General features: G+C 45.4%; 1 protein-coding gene across 1 annotated transcript in view; it reads left to right on the top strand.

The window, feature by feature from the left end:
* LOC144817891 (E3 ubiquitin-protein ligase TRIM39-like) overlaps positions 1-10643 on the top strand; it is a 128025-nt gene extending 117382 nt beyond the window's left edge. The window contains exon 6 of the mRNA XM_078674788.1: positions 8256-10643. Coding sequence (XP_078530914.1) covers positions 8256-8764 — 509 coding nt within the window. The 3' untranslated portion in view covers positions 8765-10643. The remainder of the gene's footprint in view (positions 1-8255) is intronic.
* The last annotated feature ends 12063 nt before the right edge of the window (positions 10644-22706 follow it).

Below are 22706 nucleotides of genomic sequence, written 5' to 3' on the forward strand. Positions count from 1 at the left end.
CTGTGTGCCGTTTAGTACAGTGTGCTGTCTTTCTTTGTGATATGTTGTGCAGCTGAATATCAAGTACTGTGGTCTTTTGCAGTGTGCTGTATAGAGCTGTGCTAGTTTTGGTGGGATGAACTCACAACTAGTTGCGCATTGTACACATGGTGTTATCCTACACCTTATAATTTAAACAATATCAACACAATATACTGTGAACAATCAGTTATTTAATATCATAATCTGATTTCTCATGATAAATTTACACATACCTCTTTTTGTCATACAATATGTAATAAACATTTTTTGATCATATATACATTGTTTGCTCACGAAACATTTGATACTCAATCAACATTACATGTTTTAATATTTCAATATTGTAATAGTGGCTGCCCAATGCATTTCGGCACCCAATTGTGCCTTCATCAGGGGCTGATCTGAAAAAAGAAGAAAAGAACAATGTATTGTGTGAGTGTACTGATTGAATGTGTGACATGGGGGTGATATAAAGAGAAAGTATCTTCTTCATACCTTTTGGTTCTGTGCGTAATAAGTCAGCTGAAAAATAAGAATGGGGACTCATAGTTACATCCATGCAACCGAAAATTCCCACTCGTCAGGAAAGAATGGTCTTTGTCTCTAAATACACCACAGCATCGGCTAGAATTAAACAGATCATCAACCAAAGATGGGAGCTTCTGTCCTCAGAGAAGGACTTCAATGGTATATTTTCGCAACAACCGATGCATGCGTACACAAGAGGGCCCAACATCAGACAAATATTGAAACGCCCTATATTGGACAACAGTAGCACTGAACACAAAGGCAATGTACGATGTTTAAACTGCATACATTGTAATAATATCATTCCTGGGAACACTTTGACACATCCAACCACTGGCGAGACAATAAAATTGAGACATACCAGTGATTGCAACGTTCAAAATGTAGTATATGGGATCAAGTGCCCGTGTGGCAAAATGTATGTTGGCAAAACCGAGCGGAAGATAAAAACTCGACTGACTGAGCATAAAAGCAGAATACGTAATCAGCATTATCTTCACCACTTGCCACTCATTGGAAGGAAGCCAATCACAATATTTCCCAACTAAGATTTCTTACCATAGAGAAAGTGCAAGTGAAACCTGGCATTGATAACAGACAGAGACTTCTACTACGAGAGTTGTACTGGATTAAGCATCTACAGACAATGCAGCCTATGGGATTAAATGACAGATATGACCTTTCTTGTTATCTGTAGTATTGTTGTTAGTATGCATCAGCGTTCAACATATCATGATTCTTAGTATTACGGATAGGATTATTAACAGCAGTATAATGTATAGTACAGTGCGCAACTAGTTGTGAGTTCATCCCACCAAAACTAGTCTAATTTTCCACAGGCGTGACGAGCCTGATTAGTTGCAGCACCTTTTGCTTAGTTTGCAGATATTGGATTAAATAGGAGTGCTACCCCACGAATCTTTAAACTGTATAGAGCTGTGCACCATCTAATGCTGTGTACCATCTAGTACCGAGTGCTGTCTAGGGCACCGTACATTTAGCTGTATACTAAGGTCTATTATTAACTGCCATCTAATGCAGTGTGCTGTATAGTCCACAGTGCACTGTAGTGCAGTTTAATACAGCATGCTCTCTAATGGTGCATGTTCTCTAATACAGTGGGATATTCAGGGCAATGTGCTGTTTACTGTAGTGCACATTGAAGTAGTTTGCCCATTGTCCAGTCTGCTCTTTTCTAAAGTGGGGCCTCCAGTACAGTGTGCTGTCTAGTGCAGTGTACCATTTAGTACATTATGTGGACTACAGGGCAGTGTTCTGTCTAGTGTGCAGTGCTGTCTAGTGCAGTGTACTCTCTAGTACACTTTTCTCTCATGTGCAAAGAGTGGCCTAGTGCAGCGTGCTGTTTAGTACAGTGAGTAATGAAAATTTGCCTAGCCACCGGTGCTAGTAAGTTTCAATTCTGTTAAGGACTCGGATGCGAGGATTATGCCTTCTTCCTTCGCTCTTTATTTGTACAGCAGCAAGAAAAAACAAACACAAAACTACATTTCCCATGAACAGTTGGGAAAAAAGGACAGTCTGATCACAGTCCTTTGTCAGTCTCCGCACTTTTGCTGGCTCCCATCCTGCTCCACAGCCGCTTCCTCTTCCTCTTTCTTCGCGCGAAGCATCTAATCCAGTATATTCAAGCATCCGGTTTGGCACCATCATTCCCTGCAAAACATTGCAGTGTCAGAACAGAGCCACCGCCAGCACTAGACAATTGCATATAGGCAACAGTGTGAGACATCCACAGTCCAAACAAGCATAAGCCAATGCATGAAAGGTTTACTTACAGCCAGTACGGGGAAGGGTCCACTTCTTGGAAGTCATAAGAGGGATAATCCTTGCCTCCGAGTCCTTAATAGAAACCGCACCGGTGGCTACCCAAATTTTCCTTCTTTGGCAGGACCGGAGGCTTCGGATTATGTCAGTTCAAAGCTTGTCGACAACCAAAGGTGCCACATCCAGCACCGGTTTGAAATAAAACTGCTTAAAAGTGGAATCTGAGGACCAATCGGCCGCCCGCATCAGATCCTCCAGTCGAGCCCCAAGGGCGAATGCTTTAGTGGTCATAGCACCTCTCGCTGAATGAGCACCAAATTGCTTAGTATCAATCCCCGCCTCCTGCATCACCCAAAGCACCCATCGAGCAATAGTTGGGGATGAAACAGCCTTGTACGGTTTACGTAGGGCAATGAGAAGTTGTCTTTCACCCGGAGGGCGGGTATCATCAGTCATATCCTCATATGCACGGAGGCACTGCACCACACACAGTTTAGGAGAATCCGGAAAAGCCGGGTATGAGATAATTCTCGTGTTGGACTTAGTCCGTCTACTCAGCGTGAAAGATACCACTTCGGGGGAAAAAACTCTGGCCGAGATGTCCAATACTCATACGTCCGAGACTCGCCTGCAAGAAACCAGGCTTTAGCTGTTAGTTCCTTCCGAGATAGAAATCTATTCGGTTACCACGACAGAAACAAATTCAGAACCCTGTTCATGTCCACTGGCTTGCGCAGGCGGTTCGCCACGTACTGGGCTACCTTCTCCCCGGGAACCCATTCCGAAGACCGGGGGTGGAAGATATCGTCCGGGTCCAGCATGTCCGAAGGACCTGCTGAGGAGGAAGCATGGGACGGGAGCCACGAGTAGGAAGAGCAAGCCTCCTCGTCCGTGTCCGGTGAATCCTCATCGTCCTGCAGATCTGGGGTCACAGTCCGAGGAGTCGGAGGGGGGCCTCCGCCGGGGTCACCGGGGCCGGTGGGAGTCCCTCGTGCGCCAGAAATGCGCTCTTGACCCTCGCGAAAGCCTCGGGATCCCCCCCCTCCGTGCAGGGCTTCTTTGGGGGAGGGAAGGCGCGGGGCTGGGGCCGGGGGTAATAAGGGCCGCCAACTTGGCCTCGTCCAACCTAGCTGTAAGGCGTTGTTCTAAGGGAACTATAGCCTGGTCCACCGCCCTATAGATCGAGTCATCGACCGCTTGGTAGAAGTCCTCATCCCAAGCGGCGTAACTCAGAGGATCCTCCTCCGCATACTGGTCCTGCCCGCCCTGCATTGCGAGCTAAATTAGGCTCTGCAGGAGAAGCGCGACAGCACCAGCACACTACTGGACCCTCACGGGCACCACATTCAGGCTGGGAGGGAGCCCAGGTAGATATGGGGCGCAAGGCGCACTATTTATTAAGGGGCTAGCCCTGGGGACGCTGCAGCCCACTCAATCACTGGGCACCACCCGGCACCAAAGCGTCCCCCAGCACCAAACCAGTGCCAATTATGACCCCGCAGGGTGTCCAACAGGCCCAATACAGGCCCAAAGGGCGTTCAAACTTGAAACCACTGGAAATTTGCGACCCCGCAGGGTGTCAAGCTGGGTGGGAGGGGGCACCACAAGCTGTCTGCGACAAACGTGTGCAAAAAATGCTTTCAAAAGCGCTCTCCGCTCACGCCAAACCCAGAACGAGCGTGCGCCCCGTAGTGGTGAGAGGACGTCACCGCACCTCACGGGGGCTGAAAATCGCGTGAGGAGCGCAAAATGCGTCCCGCGATTGCTAGGGGAATCTGGAAGTGAAATACAGGCATCCCTTAACAAATGCCACAAACGCTGTCCCCACAAGCCCCCAAACTCAGGAGAAACGAGAAAATACACTTAACTTGCTGCTGAGCAGCGAAGAAAGAGGAAGAGGAAGCGGCTGTGGTCATGATGGGAGTCAGCAAGAGTGCGGAGACTGACAAAGGACTGTGATCAGACTGTCGGTTTTTTCCCAACTGTTCATGGGAAATGTAGTTTTGTGTTTGTTTTTTCTTGCTGCTGTAAAAATAAAGAGCGAAGGAAGAAGGCATAATCCGAAGCCTCCGGTCCTGCCATAGAATCTAGTGCAGTCTACAATCTAGTAGAGAGCAGTGTGTAGTATAGTATAGACCTATCTCCCTGCAACCCTTCTAGACAAAAGTCATGGAGAAGATCATGAACTAACATCTAGCCGCCGACCTCATTGGCAACAGCCTCCTCAACACCACCCAGAGGAGTTACTGCTGCCCTAATCCTTCTGAGCCTGTCCAGTGTACTGCCCACTCATGGAACCAACCTAATATCCTATGCAGAATGCATCCAGAACATCCTTTTCCTCTCTAACAAAACATCGAACATCCAAACCAACTTCACCACCTGCATGACTGAAGTTGCCAGATGGATGAAAACGAACTGCCCCAATCTCAACACAGACAAGTAGCCAAAGACACATTGTTATGGGGCTCCACCTGGTGGCCTAGTGATCTCGGATCTACACACAACTCTAACACCCATGCAAAGAGCCTTTGAATAGTAGTTGACAATCAACTGGCTATGACAGCCAAGTGAATGCAGTCTTCACCACCTGTTTTCACACACTTAAGGTGCTAAAGAAGCTATTCAATTGGCTTCCCTTCAACACCGCAGAAACATCACCCAGGCCCTCCTCACCAGCAAGTTGGATTAAGGCAAGGCACTCAATGTAAGAATCAATGCACAACTGGCCTGAAGACTACAGACCATACAAAACTCATTGGCCAGACTCAAATTTCCCAACCCTTTGCCCTCATCCCCCCACATCTCAAACACCTCCACTGGCTCCCCATCCACAAACAAGTACTCTTCAAACTACTCCTGCACATTTCCAGCCTTGTACAACTTCAGCCCCAACCACTTCAACAATCACATTAACTTTCATATACCTACCTGACACATCTGCTCAGCCAGGGGCCTACACACACACACATCTCTCGCATTTGCAGACCCACATCCGGCAGCTGTGCCTTCTCTACATTGCTCCCAGAGCCTGGAATAACCTGTCCTCAAATCAGAGCCGAAGACAAGACTATTCACCTAGTCTTGTCCCAACCTTGGACGACACTAGTCCTCCTGGGTGACTTGTGCTCTCTACAAATACTCATAACATAAGTTGCGCCTCATCAGAGGTAATAAGTGCTACATAAATACAATTACGTTATACCATTATAACATAGCAGGTGACCTCGTGCAGTATAATGTCTAGTAAAGTGGTGCTCTACCACAGAGTACAGTGAGCTGTTTAGTGCAGTTTATCATCTAGTACATTGTACTGCCTATGCAGTGGATACTCTACCAGTATTTAGTGGCACAGGCTCTCTAGCACAGTCTTTTGTCTAGTATAGTGGGTACCTGACTCAGTGTACTGTCTGCAATGGGCCCTGCAGTGCACTGCAACTGTTTGCAGTACGCTCTGTACAAGAGAGAGCTCTGTAGTGCAGTCTGCCATTTAGTGCAGTGTACTGTCTACCCAGTGGATGCTCTCGCCCAGCGTACCACGTAGTACAGCAATATTCAAGCCAGTACAATGGGCGTCCTATGATAGTGCACTTTCTGCCTAGCGCAGTGTACCTTGCAGTAAAGGATACTGTACTGTTTCCAACAGTGGGCTCTCCAGTGGCTTGTTTGGTCTAGTACAGTGAGTACTGTGGCACAGTGTACTGCCTTGTATATTGGGCTGTCCAGTACATTGAAGAACTTGCAATGCGGTCTTTAAACATTGATTTGTCTAGTGCACTTTGCCATCTAGTATTGTGAACTCTATAGTATAGTAACCATTCTAACACTCGGGGGAGGGACAGGGTTGGTTTTAAGGAGGGAGGGGGTCGTTTTAGGAGTCAGGGGTCGAGGGGTTAAAACCTACCTGTCCAATCTTAACCACAGATATGTCTTTACCATACATGCCTTAACAAGGTATAATTTGTTGTAAAGGAAGGCGTGGTAAACGCATATTTGTGGTTAGACTTGTGTTATTGAGATGGTGTGGTAAAGCAAATATGGTTCCATCACACAATCTCTTCTTCCATATAGGTGGTGCCTAGTGCAGTGTACAGTACAGTACGCTCCTTCATGAAAGTGCTACGTAGTGTAGGGTATAGTATATTGTGCTCCTTCCAGGTAGCTACTATATAATATACAGTACCGTAAGCTCCTTCAAGATAGTTGCTGCGTAGTGCAGTATATTGTACATTACAGTGTACCCCTTTTGGGAAACATCCTTTACAACGCAAATTTTACCACGCAGTGCCTTTACGACGCAACTTTTACAACGCAAACCATTACAACGCATTGCGCTGGGGGGCGCTCTAGGATAGGGAATAAGTTTAATTTACTATCCAACACCTTCCCTAGTGTCCACGGGGACTGGAGTTGGAATAGTAAATTAAACTATTCACTATCCAGAACCCCAAAGCGCTATGCGTTGTAAAGGTTTGCGTTGTAAAAACCGCGTTGTAAAGGCATGTGATGTAAAAGCATGCGTTGTAATGTCATACATCCGCCCCTTTCAGATAGCGGCTGTGTAGTGTAGTATAAAGTACACTGTCTTCCTCTGAAATTGGTGCAGTATACTGCACAGTGCACTCCTACCAAATAGATACTAACTGGTGCAGTGGACAGTACAGGGAACTCCTTCCAGAGAGGTGCTGTATAGTACAGTACAGTGAGCTCGTTCCCGGTAGGTACTGTCTAATGTAGTGTAAAGTACAAAGTGTTACTTCCAGATATGTTAATCCTAGTGTATAGTACAGTTTGTTCCTTACTGAAAAGTGCTGTCTGGTGCAGTGTACAGTACACTAAAGTATGCCCCTACCAGACAGGTGCTGTTGAGTGCAGTGCAGTGTGCTTCCTCCATTTGGGTGCTGCTAGTGCAGTACAGTACAGTGCACACCTTCTAGATAGTTGCTGTCTGGTGCAGTGTTTACAATACAGTCTAGTCATTCCAGATAGGTGCTGTCTAGTGCAATGTACAGTAAAATACAGTATGCTCCTTCAAGGTGGGCGCTGTCTAGTTCAGTCCAGTACCGTATGCTCTTTCGAAACAGGTGCGGTATACTGTAGTGTCTAGATATGTCCTCTATTCTGCAGTATGGACATGCCTGGATGCCCTATCAGATGATTTGCTGTGCTTTATAAATCCTGATTGATTGATTGAGTATATGGTACAGTACAGTGTGCTCCTTTCAGATAGGTGCTGTCCAGTGCAGTGTAAAGTGCAGTTAGGTCCTCTGTGGTACTTGCTGTCTAGTGCATTGTACAGTACAGTGCACTCCTTCCAGTAAGCTGTTGTCTGGTGCAGTGTGCAGTACAGTCCAGTGTACTCCTTCTAGATAGGTGCTGTCTACTGCATTGTACAGTACACTGAAGTGCGCTCCTTCTAGGTAAGTGCCGTATCTTTGTACAATACAGTACGCTCCTTTCAGGTAGGTGCTGTACAGTGCAGTATAGCACAGCGTGCTTCTTTAAGGAAGTTGTTGTCTAGTTTAGTGTACAGTACACTAAAGTACAATATTTCCAGATAGGTGCTGAATAGTGCTGAATATTGTCCACTGCAGTGTGCTCCTTCCAGATTGTCCTTCTTGGTAGGTGATATCAAGTGCAGTGTACCATACAGTCTGGGGCTTATTTACAAGCCCCTTGCGCCGCTGGTGCATCACTTATTCCCATGTTAAAAGTCACACACCGGCAGCGCAACGGTCTTGTAAATAAGCCCCATTGTTCTTTCCAGATAGGTGTTGCCTAGTGCAGTGTACAGTAGAGTACAGCTCGTTCCTTCAAGTTGGGTTTGCCTCATGACAGTTGCCTGAAAATAAACTAAACATATTAATTATATGCTGTATTTGTGTGCATTCATTCATTAATTATGACTCTCTTCTCTGCAGTGATGGTGACACTGGATCCAGACACAGCGAACCCCTGGCTCCTCCTGTCTGAGGGGTGTAGACGTGCGAGATGGACACACAGGCCACAGACCCTGCCGGACACCCCTGAGAGATTTGCTGTCTATTCCTGCGTGCTGGGAAGCGAGGGATTCACCTCAGGCAGACATTACTGGGAGGTGCAGATACTGCAGGAGGGGAGAGGATGGACTGTGGGTGTCGCAGCACAGTCTATGAACAGGAAGGAAGAGATCACAGAGTCACCTGAGGGGGGAGTCTGGGGTGTGGATTTTGAGCATGGTCAGTTCAAAGCTCTCACCTACCCTAAAACACCTCTGTACCCTCGTGAGATGCCTGTGAAACTGGGGGTGTATCTGGAATATGATGCGGGGCGGCTGTCCATGTACAACGCAAACTCCTTGGAACTTCTCTACACCTACCCCCGCACCCTCTTCACAGAGAAGATGTTCCCGATCTTTGGTGTTGGGGGAGGAGAGCTGGTACTGGTGTAGGAGAACCCCACCCCAGCTGCAGAGCAGAGACCGGTGTGGTAGATGAAGCCCGCCCACAGCATCAGAGCTGAGGCTTGTGTATGAGTTGCAGCCTTCTCTCGCCCGGCAGGAACACTGAAGCAGGTGCAGGAGCTGAAACCCCCTCCCGCTTGTTGTGCCCTCAGTGCAGGGCCAGGCTTATGCAACAGAAGTCACGATGTAGACACAAGTGTTGAAGACCAGTCCGGTCAGTCTCCGTGCACAGTTCAAATCTTTAATGAACTTTCCGCCAATTCCGCGTCATGGTGCGTACATTCTTATTGTGCCATGTGTCATCTTTGAGGGTGTCACATGACACACTACACCTTCGCCCATCTTATGCATTTAAGTGCCCACTCCCTCACGCCTGCGGGCCCCTGGGGGAGGGGCTGTGGCTTTCATCTCCGAGCACAGATTTAACCCCTTTCTATCCCTGATTTGTCATTTAATTACCACTTAGCTGCAATAAGTCAAAGCACAAGCACGTCTGTTATGTTATGCTAATTTTATTTATGTAGCGCGTTAATGCCCTGGGGAGCCTAAGCGTTATTTATTTCAATTGCGAGTGCCATGATTTAAACAGCCAGGTCTTTAAAGCTTTCCTAAAAGATAAAAGGTTGGGTTCGTTTTTAATGGTTAGAGGGAGTGTGTTCCATATTTTGGTTGCTTCCAATCAGGGCCGGTCCTAGGCCTTCTGAGGCCCCGGGCGAAAGGGAAGATGCGAGGCCCCCCTAATTGCATATTGCGTCACAAGAAGTGACATCACAGAAAGCGACATCGCAGTACTATTGATCTTATTTGGCATCACTCAGCACCACCACATTATCACTCAGCACCACCACAGCACCACTCAGCAGCACCACTCAGCACCACCACAGCACCACTCAGCACCACTCAGCACCACCACAGCATCCCTCAGCGCCACCACAGCATCACTCAGCACCACCACAGCATAACTCAGCACCACCACAGCACCACTCAGCTCCACCACAGCACCACTCAGCACCACCACAGCATCACTCAGAACCACCACAGCACCACTCAGAACCATCACAGCATCACTCAGCACCACCACAGCACCACTCAGCACCACCATAGCATCACTCAGCACCACCACAGCATCACTCAGCACCACCACAGCACCACTCAGCACCACCACAGCATCACTCAGCACCACCACAGCATCACTCAACACCACCACACCATCACTCAGCACCACCACAGCACCACTCAGCACCACCACAGCATCACTCAATGCCACCCCAGCATCACTCAGCGCCACCACAGCATCACTCAGCGCCACCACAGCATCACTCAGCGCCACCACAGCATCACTCAGCGCCACCACATTATCACTCAGCACCACCACAGCATCACTCTGGAACACTACAGCATCACTCTGGAACACCACAGCATCACTATGCGCTACCCCAGCATCATTATGCGCCACCACAGCATCACTCAGGGCCTTCATTCAGGGCCTCCACAGCATCACTCAGGGCCTCCACAGCATTACTTAGGGCCTCCATTGCATCACTCACGGCCTCCACAGCATCACTCTCGGCCTCAACAGCATCACTCATGGCCTCCACAGCATCACTCACGGCCACCACTGCATCACTCAGGGGCACCACAACATCACTATGCGCTACCACAGCATCACTGAACGCCACAGCATCACTCGTCGCCACCACAACATCACTCCGCGCTATTACAGCATCAATCTGTGCAACAATTCAACAACAACTGGTTCAAATATGTTCTCTCAATGTTTCAAGCTTTATTACAAATGTCACAAAAAGATGTTAATATTTCACTTCTGTTCTTGGATTTTCGTCACAATAAAATACACTGAACATAATCTTCACAAAAGTTATTTACAAAAGTTTAAGCTATTGCCATTATAAATTACAATTCCTTTTATTTAAGTATTAATTAATTAAAAAAATTAAAAGCCAAAGTTATTTGTAATATCAATACATCTAAGTCACGTAAATACAAAACATGTTGCATTACAAATGCTATAGGTGTCACATTTGCAAAAGTTATAACTATTGGCATTGTAAATGACAAAGCTATTAATTTAGCTATTTTCAAAACCAACACATAAATAAAAAAATTGTCATTTACAAGACCAATAGCTCAAACTTTCCTAATGCGAGACCTATTGCATTACAAATGCTTATTTAAAAGGTCCACTATACTTAAACGGCAAGGTGCTGTTGCGTTCTACTAGTAATTTATGAACGTGGTTTCCACTGCAACTGATTTTGCTTCACTTACTTTTTCATGTCTCTGCTTCCTGCCCAATAGCCACCGATGGCTACAATACCCACATTACAAAGATGATAACCATTTTGTAGTCCAGGACAGGCTCATTGGAGGCATACATTGCCACCTTCACTGACTTGCCGAATGTATCACCAATATATGAATGAGTCCTGCTTAAAACTTACACTCTTTCTGCGCTTTCTGAAACAGACACCGAAGGCTACAAGGCCCAGTGTAGAGGGCCCCCACACCATGACCTTGCAGCTCGATCCAGTGCTATGAGGCCCTGGGAGGGGGCCCCCCTCCCCTGGGCCTTCAAACCGTAACAAGGCACTTCCCAAGACACTGCCGAGAGCTCATCAGAGTGCAAAAAAAAAACCTCAGCTGAAGGGGCGTGCTTCAATTGTAGCTGTACCTAGCTTAGATGGCAACGAGAACAGTAAATATATTTTCGTTTTGTATTTAATACTGCCCCCCTGTGTCAGATCAGTACAAGTCAAATATTGCTTCTGCATAAATGAATTGCGTTTAATTTATCAAGCTAGGAGTAATGTTATTACTAACTTTAGCCTTTCAATTAAGATACGAGACACTGCCCTACCAAGATTCGAAGTATAACAAAAGCCAGTTGATCTGGCTGCTCCCTCCTCCCCTCACTCACCTCCTCTTACCTGTGTCTGGCTGGTGCTCGAAAGAAACAAAGGGGCCTCTGTTGCCTGGATACAAAATGCACAAACAGAGCCTAGAATGGCCAGTACTTAACCGAGGCGCTGCCCCGCCCCTGACATTGTGAGCCAACATAATTGCTGGCCCAGCTGTTGTGCCGCCCCCCATTCTGTTTGCACCATCCCCCACTTGTAACAGGTGAGGCAGGAGGCCCTGTAGTGAGCTGTGAAAGTGTGACCTTTCACAGGGGCGCGAGGCCCCCTGTGTTTTGCTGAGCACGAGGCCCTGGGCGGCTGCCCACACTGCCCATGCCTAGCGCCGGCCCTGCTTCCAATCAAAGTACATGAGCAGCTGAGTCCAGTCCCCCCTCTGTCATTGAAAGTAATGCCAACTCTAGTCACAGGTAGTTCCGACCCCAAACAGGGGCACTTCTCACTAAGTTACAGATAATGCTGACTCCAAGCATAGGCACCTCTGACTCGTTTGTAGATAAACCTGACTCCAAATTCACAGCCCTGCCAAGCAAAACGCAACAGGTGCTAGACTAATGCATTTTAATGGTGGTGTCTGCATCACCCCTTTAAAATGCATTAGTCACACATAGGAAGCACCCTGACAAGCTTTGAGTATCATGCACCACTCTAAAAAACACGCTTGCATACAGAGCTTAATCTATGCACCTTGCTGACAGACCACGCTACTCCTACATGTTGTTTTAGGGATTTATGGTGACTTGGGCCTGGCGTAGTCGAATACATTGCTTCACATTCAACACCCAAAAAACATTTGCTCCCTCTGGCTCCGCCCTCTTCACGCACAGGCGAGGTGGCTAAGTTGTAAGTCATGGAAGGGGGAGTCTCTGGCTGGCATGGGTGGCCTCTCGGCGAAGCGAACACATAAGCAGATTTCCACCCCAAGCATCCTCCAACATGCAGGGGGTCCTGTAAGCATCAGAAACTGGCTGGCTGGCAGCAGTGACACATGGGGGCTTATTTACAAGCCCATTGCGACGCAGGTGCGTCACCTTTATTGACGCACCGGCTGCGCAATGTGCTTCCTCACATTTACAAGGCCATGTAAAGTCACACTGCATGACTTTTCATGGCCTTGTAAATATGTCTCCCTTTCACTCCTAACTGCGTGAAAGGTGCGCTCCGTGGGTGTTGCTGTGGGTGTTTCCATGCAACATCCATGGAACTAGACGCATTCCCATATTTACAACCTGAGAATGTGTCAGAATCCTACACCCCCAAGAGGAGGCTTAAGCAGCAGCGACGAAGAGAAATACTTTCAAATCTACTTGATTTTTCATTCTGCAGCATGCATAGAAAGAGAAAAGTGCCTTTAATGATTGTTTTTGTGCAGGAATGTATCTCTTCATGAAATGTCACACATAAGCAATCTCAAAACTTGGCAACTATGAATACAGGCAAAACTAATTACAGTCACAGGGACATCTGACTCCAGTCAAAGACACTCCTGACTCCAAATTCTGGCACTGCTGATTCAAACCAAAGACACTTCTGATACAAGCATGGGCAATGCTCACTCAGTTACAGAGCCTTATGGCTAGTGGTCGACCTCAACGCTGAGGAACCGGGTTTGAGTCTCAGCAGGGACGCTCAACATCCTCTGATTCTGGGCAAATCAGTTAATCTACCCGTGCCGAACAAAAAATGAATGTTTCCGTCGGTAACGCAACTGGTGCTCATGTAAAGTGCTCTGATACCTTCGGGTCAAGTACATGCTATATAAAACTCCAGAAAAAATATACTAACACGAATCAAAGAACACTCCTGTCTCCATTGCTGCTAATGCTTATTCCAAGCCTAGGCACTGCTGACTCCATTACAGCTAACCCTGACTTCAGGCACATGCACCACAACCTCCTTTCACAGGTACTTCTGACGACAACCACATGCTTCTAACTCCAAAAACCTCTGAATCCAAGCACAGATACTGCTGTCTCTAGGTACAGGCACTGCCGACGTCAACCACAGACACTGCTGATTCAGAGCACAATTACTGCAGATTCAATACACAGACACTGCTGACTCCATTACAGTTAACATGGCCTCCAAGCATGGGCAGTATTGACTCAAAACACATGCACTATAGATGTAAAACACTGTTGCTATCTACTGCAAAAACACTGCAAAATTAAAATACAGATAACCCAGACTCCAATCACAGGCACTGATGACTCCAAGCAAAGCACAGACACAGCTTCTTTGTTCAAAACACAAATACAGCTGATTCAAAACATAGGTAATACTGTCTCCTGTCACAGATACTGTTAATTTAACATAGGTACTGCTGATTCAGGTAGCCCTGACTTCAAGCTCGGGCACTGTTGAATGAAATCACAGCACTGTTGACTGCAAACACAGGCACTGGGGATTCAATTTCAGATATTGGGGAGTCTAATTACAGGCCCTAGTGACCCTACACACAGATACTACTGACTATAGTCACAGGCACTCCTGAGTCTAGTAACAGACACCACTGTCTCATTAAAGATAATATTGACTCCAATACATGTATTCCTGGCTCCAAGCACGGGCACAGCTCACTCAGCTCCAGATAATCCTGACACTAAGCACACAACACTCCTGTTTCAGTGCACCTAATGCTGAGTCCAAGTATAGGCAGTGCGACTCAGTTACAAAAAACCCGACTCCAATCATAAGTGCTCCGGACGTCATTGCATATAACTCTGACTCCAAATACAGGCAGTGCTAAATACAGTCTAGGGGGTTCTGTTCAAAACACAGGCACATGCCGGATGATTTCAGGCGCTCCCGACTTCAAGGATAGGTGACCGCTGATTCATGTTGCAGGCTCTTAGGATTCGATATCAGATTAACCTAATTCCAAAATACTACTAGCTGGCATTTCTGATTCAAAACACAAGCCCTGCTGACTGCGGATAATCACTCCTGACACATTACCGATAATGCTGACTCCAAGGCCAGGCACTCCTGGCTGTAGACACAGGCCCTGCTGATGTAAAACACTATCAGTTACTCCAGAGAAATTCACTGCTCACTCACTTACAGATCACGCAGACTGCAAAAACTCACAAGCACTCTTGACTCCAAAGAAGCACTCTTGACTCCAAACACAGGCACGCCTGCATGAGCAGTACTGATGTAAAATGTCACTGTTTAATTAACAACCATTCTCCACCCACTTAATTACAGATAACCCATACTCCAGAAACAGGCACTCCTGAATCTGAGCACAGGCACTGATGCCTCCAGGAACGGTTCATCCCAAGCACTCCTAAATCCAATTACAGACACTCTTGGGTCCAATAATAGGGACTGCTGACTCCAACCACAGTCACTGCTGACGTCTATCACTGAATTGCAGATTCAAAAAACAGGCACTATCGTTTCTAGTACAGGCACTGCTCATTCAAAATAGGCGCTGTTGATTCCAGGCACTTCTGACTTCAAACACAGGCACTGCTGATCCAAAACACATGTACTGCTGTTTTGAATCAGGCACTGCTGAACACACATATACTGCTGACTCTGGAATATCTGAGTTACGCACAGGTACTGCTCACTCAATTATACATAATGCTGACTCCAAGGACAGGTATGTATCAGCCAACAGGATATCACCCATAAACCCAGTTGAGACCTGGGTGGGGGAAGTATATAACAAAAACAATGTCTCAACAGGTAATATTTAGCAGACTGTTCAATAAAACATGCACATTAAGTTGCAAAGAAAGAAGAGAGAGACTCAAGGATAGGTAAGAGAAGCAAGAGCAATCTGTATTTAAGGACAAATGATAGGCAAGGAAACAGTATCAGCACTGTTTACAATAAATGTGGGCGTAACCCGAAAGAACCCGTGCACGTGAGTGCTCGTGGGACAAATGGTGAGCGATGCTTCAATGGTTAGAGCAGGCAGACCTCGATGCAGAGCTATGGCCAGGGACCAGGGTTCGATTCCTGCCTCGGCGGGTCTCGGGCTCATTAATTCCCCTGACCGGATATTCTCGCCTCAGTGCCTATTCTGATCATGGGTCCCACGCTGCAACTCTGGGCAATAGCTTGCTTAGTCTCCACAACGGCCCCCACAACGCAAGGGATGCCTGGTCTGCACCATGGGGGTGCCCAGGAGTGGACACTTCACAGGGAAAGCCAGGAAGGGTTCCCTTGCGGTATTCGTACAAGCGCCAGGAAACCCACTGCGGGTAGCTGTGCGCTATACAAGTACAAAAACATTTACATTTACATGCTTCCAATCCACCAGGACGCCCCATTGTTTCCGGCTGTGGTTCCATCCTTGAACGCTTGGTCAAATACAGTGACGCTGTGATGCTCACTGGAGGCACGGGCACTGCTAACTAAATTACAGGTAATCGTGACTTCAAGACAGGGGCTTCAAGCTCGGGCACTATTGATGCAAAACACTGTCACTGCTTACTCCATGAGGTGCTCACTCAATTACAGACAACCCTGCCTCCAGGCATAAGTGCTACAGACTCCTGTCACAGACTTGAACCACATGCATTGCTAACTCCAAGCACTCCTGAATCCAAGCACAGACATTCCTGACTGCAGCCATAGGCACTGCTGACTCAAAGCACAGATACCACTGACACAAGACATAATTCCTGCTGATTCACAACAGGCACTGCTGATTCCAGTCACTGGTCCTGCTGACTCAATTACAGCTAATGTAGGCTCCTAGCACAGGCACTGCTGACCCCAAGCACATGCTATACTAATATAAAACACTAGTTAATCCAGATTCAGGCACTGCTCGCTCAATTACACATAACATAGACTCCAAACAGAAGAACTCCTGAATCTAAGCACAGGCATGCCTCTCTCCAAGCACTCCTAAGGCCAAGCACAGACTCTGCTGTTTCAAGTCACTTGCAATGAGGAAAAAGCAGAAATTATGGGGATATATTAAAACCTCTGGTATTCCTTAACAATGAAGTTATAATTTATCATTGTCTGCCTGGGTACATCAGGGTTGCCACCAGGTCAAACGTCATTTATTTTTTATGCCCTACACAAAGGTACGTATAACATTTTCTCTACACTTGGCATACATTACTTTTATATATACATATACACGTATATACACAAAATACACCTAAAAATTAAACAAGCATTGGCATAGACAATAGATCGCACCTTTGGGGCCATATAAGTGTTTAGCCATGCAGCACATTACCCTGTCATGTGAAACAGTAACACAACGTTCAGACAATGGAGGGAGAGTGAAAGGGCAGTTGTTGAATGAGCATCTAACTTACTGTTATATTCTAATGATAACCACTCTATTACTGGACTAACTCTGCTTATGGATGTTATGGTTCCTGAGCCGGCACACCGGTCACCCTACCTGCAGAAGTACCAGCTAGATGTGCATTTGAACAAAGTCATCTTAAGTGGGCACAAAGGGAAATATATACCGAACCACTGCAATAGGTAAGTAGCTGATTACCAATGAAACTAGAGCAAACTCTACAACTTGGGTTACTGCGTCTCTCACATCATTAAAGAAAATATGTAAATGAATGCTTTAAGTGTGCAATTCTGCCCGAGGTCCAGAATCTTGTATATAACCAGCTACGCTATAAACCAAATCAATGGGCCATATTATCAAGAAAGATTATTGCCGCTTTTATCGGCAGGAAACTGCCGCTAAAGCGGCGATAATGGGCTTGATAATATGCCCTTGTCTATGGGAATTCACAAGGGCATATTATCAAGCCCATTATCGCCGCTTTACCGGCAGTTTCCTGCCGATAATTGCGGTGATAATGTATCGCCCTTTCTTGATAATATGGCCCAATGTTTTTTCACTACCAAATAAGTAAATAGTAAAAAACGAATTGCCATTTGCAGAGGGAGCTACAGTATAGTGCTGAGAATGGAGTCTTTAAACTTAATGGTCAAAACTGAAATCTACAGCATGTCTATTGTCCTATTTAGCTTTTTACCAGCTTACAGTGGATCTCTGGGTCATTGTGGCATCCCCCCAGTAGCTCTACATACTCTGCCCTGTATCGAGGACTTTTGCCATACATACTCTTCCAAAGAGAGGCTAAAAACCGCAGCCATTTTGAGTCCCTAAAAAGTCCACCCTTTTAGGCACAACAAGTAGGTTGCAACATATCAATAAAAGAGGAAAAGGAAAGCTCAGGTCTGAGCTTAATTTTGTATTACATTGTTAATGTACGAATTCTAATCTGTGGGGAAAATACACAAAGTCTTGTATTTAAATTAAACTTTAAATAATTTCACAAGAGCTGGTTAGCATCCGAAGATTCACCCATCATTCTCACTGCACATCGTGAGGATGAAAATGAAGCACTTTTCCAAAATAAACTAAGAGCTGACAACTGGGTCCCTGCTTGGTTGAGCTAAGCCCACCACTCCGAGGAGGAGGAGATTCTAACATCTTTAGTCATTATTCACAAGAAAAGCTCCAATTAAAGGAAACTGCCAGGTGAGTTTCACATACAAAATACAACAAACACTTGGTCTAATAGTAGACTGTCAAAATCAGTAGCCAATGGACAACTGCATTAGCCACATGCCAAAAAAATACTGTATTTAATTTTAAAGTTATTCACCTTGTGATCCACCTTCCTGTGGAAATGACTTGCCATCACGTGAAGACCAGTCGCTGAACATTCACTGCCACATTTCTCAAGTTACAAGAGGTTTGACAGCAATACCCAGTGCCTCATGTCATATGCCCAGAGCAGCGGAAGAGTATATGGATTATGGATGGAAGAAGTAGCCTGCCTGCTTTAGGTGGAGGCCAGGAGGTGGCTTTATGCAAAGGGCCCCCATCGAGGAGTTTCTGAGTGTCTCAGCTAAACCCGCTTTCCCGGAATTATGTTTCAACCCAAGATCTTCACTTAAAAAATAGAAACAGGTTTTCTCACATTTTTACCTAGACTAGACAGACACCTTCTAAGTCACCTATTGCAATGAGTGGGCCAACATCTGTGTGATTTACTTGTATCCTTACAAGTCAATAAAGTGAGTGCAGTGCAATACCTTACGTTACACTTACATTTTATCTCGACTCAGTGGCACTGAAGCCTGGGTAGTTTCAGTGAAGAATTTTGCTTGAAAATGTATACAATGTACTAATCAAAAGAACAGATGGAATTTGCCAGGACATTTTACTGCTGACGTAATCTGAATGAACAAAATGTTCTAATCAGAAAAAAAGAGTTGAAAGAGAGGTTATTCTAGGAACTTTTCCAAAGAAACAATTGGTGTCTTTAAACTGCTGAGTCAGAAGAGCCTAGCAACGAATAATGTTAGTGGGTGAAGGGCCCATAATATGTAACGGCTCCCTCAGCTAAATTGTAATGAGCCGGAGAGCTACCATTTTGGTGCGGTAAGCAATATGCAAGTTGGTCCCAAAAGCCTCATAATTGTCGTTATGTACGGCAACCAGTAAAATTCGACTTAGCAGAGGTTGATTTTATCAGGTGTAATAAAGATTGCGGCAATTATAGGCCACGTTTAAAGTTAGGAGCCGCTCCTTAGACTCACGGTTCTTTAACAAAAATATCCATTTCATCCACTTGCTATTAAATTACGGAAGAAATCGGACACTAGTTTGTGAGTGAGGCGATACATTCTACAGTGCTTCCTGCCCCACACTTATTGACGGGTATGTTTTGCCTGTATTGAAAGCTTGTACAAGAAATGGGAACAGCCATCAGTGATGGCGGCAGGAAAAAAAGCGAAAAGCCAAACACACACTTTATATTTCAAAAGGAAAAGGAAATTATAGCTGCTTTCCGGAGAAAACACGGGAAATTGTTTACCTACCAGCCCATTGCAGCTGCAGAAGAGAGGGCCTTTCTGCCACCCCTCGAGATTAGCGAGAAGAGATCAATGAGATATCAGACTAATTTTGCTCTCTGATTAAAATCCGAAAAATGTAAAATATTCTGCAGAAGTGAGAAGAGACTCATCAGTCCGAAGGCAACTATTTCACCCTCTTCATATTTTTTGATATACGTGGACTGCTCACACAGACAATGGGAACGAACCACTGATGGATGTGTCACTGCTTGAAATGGGAAAAGTAGCCAGGCTGCATTTCATCCCATCAGACGCCCTGGTAATGGATGTCTAGAAGGAGAACAAGGAAGGGGGGTTGGGCTACAGAATTTGTCTACATTTGCAGCAACAAGATGGAGACGTAAAAGTGACTGCAGAGATTGCTTTCTGGAACAGGGGTCCGCTGCAACTAACTGTGCACTGCGTTCTGAATGCAGTTTTTTTGCTGAGGTCATGTGCGCTACACACGCAATGTCAAGGCTGTCATGAGATGTTTGATCCAGCATCCCATTATTTTTTTTTAAATAAAATATTTGTATTTGAACTTCACAATAGTGACAGACCATTGACAGTGATACAGTTATTTCACATTACCAATCATAATGACCTTTGCAGTGACCGACATATTCAATACACGGATTCATTACAATTCTTGCTCTCTGTCTCTACCCCTCCGCATTTCTAGGTCTACCGATGGGGACAGCATCCCATTCTTAAAGTCACAAAGTAAGCCTTAATGTGACTGCCCAACTTGTGAGACAAGCTAGTCATTTAAATAAATGCTGCCTGCTGCCAAAAAGAAGAAAGGAAGGTGCACGGCTGCTATAGTCAGTCCATGTTGCCCTTCCAAACTAAAACGAGGGCGGAAAGTGATGGGCGGGAGAGAGGCCGGGGAGGGGGTGGAACTAATGGAGCGGAAGGTTAGCTGTCGGAGCAAAGCTTGCGTCCTGCCAGAGCAGCAACCGTGCACGCCTCTGCTCTTTCCCCCGGCAATACTCCATGGGAATGAACTTTTCAGAAGAGTTGGGACATGCACCCACCGTTAGCCATTTGCAGGCTACGATTCTTAAAAGACACACGCAAAAACCAATCCAATATGTTGGAGGAGTCAGATCCCCACAAAGTAACTACAACAGATCACCCAACAGCGCAAGGGCTGTAAAGTTCGACCTAAAAACAATTTTGTTTGTCCTTGTCCCTCATTGTGCATCTTTAACAGTATGGGTGTTTGTCTACTTTTTCAGTTCATAATCCACCTGAAGATAGCCCAACATAGCAAGGAATAGGGCTAAGAAACCTCTGTTCCTTCCTGTCTACTCCTTTAGGTTCTTTCTACTACCTTTTCCTTTTCCATTTTACAAATTTTATATTTATTACTTCCTTCCTAATATATGCACTTAAATTACTTTCCCTTCCTTGGTCTATAATTTTTGTATAATGTATCTAATATTTATTGTTTATTACTATATATGATTTACTGCTACTTGGTATGAACACACGTTATTTTAGAATATTGTATACATTTTCTTGTTTCTATTTATTGTGAATTTATTTTTCAAAAATAAATAAATATGACGCAAAAAAGAAACCTCTGTTCCTTTACTTGCTCCTTGCTCTCAAAATTAAGTAGTCAATAGTCTGTTTTAGTAGAGAAGTGTGGCTCAATGGTTAGAGCGGCAGACCCTGATGCAGTAGTCTGCCCGGGACCAGGATTCAATTCCCGCCTTGGCGGGTCTTGGGCTGAATTTCCTCTGACCCGATAATTCTTGCCTCGGTGCCTATTCTAATCATGAGTCCCACTCTGCACCTCTGGGCAATAGCTTTCTTAATCTCTACAACAGCCCCAACAACGCTGAGGATGCCTGACTTCACCTTGGGGGTGCCCAGGAGTGGGTTCCTCACAGGGAAAGGCCAGGAAGGGTTCCTCGGCGATATTCATACAAGCGCCGAGATGCCTATGGGTAGTCGTGCGCTATACAAGTGCGTAATCAATCATCATCAATCAATCATTTCATTAGTCATAAAGACTTCTCCAAATTATAACTGTCAATGTGTTTTACCCATGTTAAATTTGGGCTTCCTCAGGGCTCTAGTCACAGGCACTGTTGACTCCAAGTACATGCACTGATGATTCAAAACACAGGAACTGCTGACTCCATTACAGCTAACGTCGACTCCAAGCACATGCACGACTGATTCCAAACAGACACTGCAGGTTCCAAGGACAGACACTGCTGACTCAATTATAGATAATCCTTACTCCAAGAACAGACACTCCTGACTGAGATGCATTTAATAATCACCCCAGGCACTTCTAATGGAATTACAGGTAATCCAGTCTCTAATCAAAGTCACTGCTGACCTTAAATCGAGGCACTTCTATTTTCAAAATCCAGACATTGCTAACTCCAAATATATTCCCTCCTAATTCTTCACAGATAATGCTGACTACAATCCCAGGGGTTCCAGACTTCAATCTCAGGCACTTTTGATCTAAATCACGGTCACTGCTTAATCCACAAACAGGCTACGTTCGCTCACCAATAACCCTGGCTCCAGGCACAGTAACTACAGTCTCCATTCACAGGCACCTATAACACATGTACAGGCACTACTGGTTCAAACACATATACTGCTGATTCAAAATAAGCACTGCTGATTCCAGTCACAGGCACTACTTATTCAAAACACATCTATTTACTGATGTAAAACACTGTTACTGCTTCATAGGCACTATTCATCCAATTACAGATAGCCCAGGCTTCAATCACAGGCAGTCTTCAGTACTTAATTTGTAAAAGATGAAGTGCCGGGGCCCAAACCATTGCTCAACACCCCAGTGTGCAGAATACCAAGAGTGCATACTCTTTTTTTTAAGTTCAAGTGAAGGTTTATTGAAGAATTAAAATTGTTGTGAAAACAATGCTTCGTACAAACAGTTATTTATCAATGCATAAAGGCATGAAAGAATACTTGAGAATGCTATTAATATACAAAAAACCATCAAGGCAATAAAAGTGTAACGTAGAAGATGAGATGAAAAGCTTCATAGGTTCATAAATATTGCAAATAGCAGTACATGTCCACAATACATCATTAAAGGAGTGCAATAGGGATTAACAAAATAATCAGAA

This window comes from Lissotriton helveticus, chromosome 2_1 (assembly GCF_964261635.1).
Source record: "Lissotriton helveticus chromosome 2_1, aLisHel1.1, whole genome shotgun sequence".
Lineage (NCBI taxonomy): Eukaryota > Metazoa > Chordata > Amphibia > Caudata > Salamandridae > Lissotriton > Lissotriton helveticus.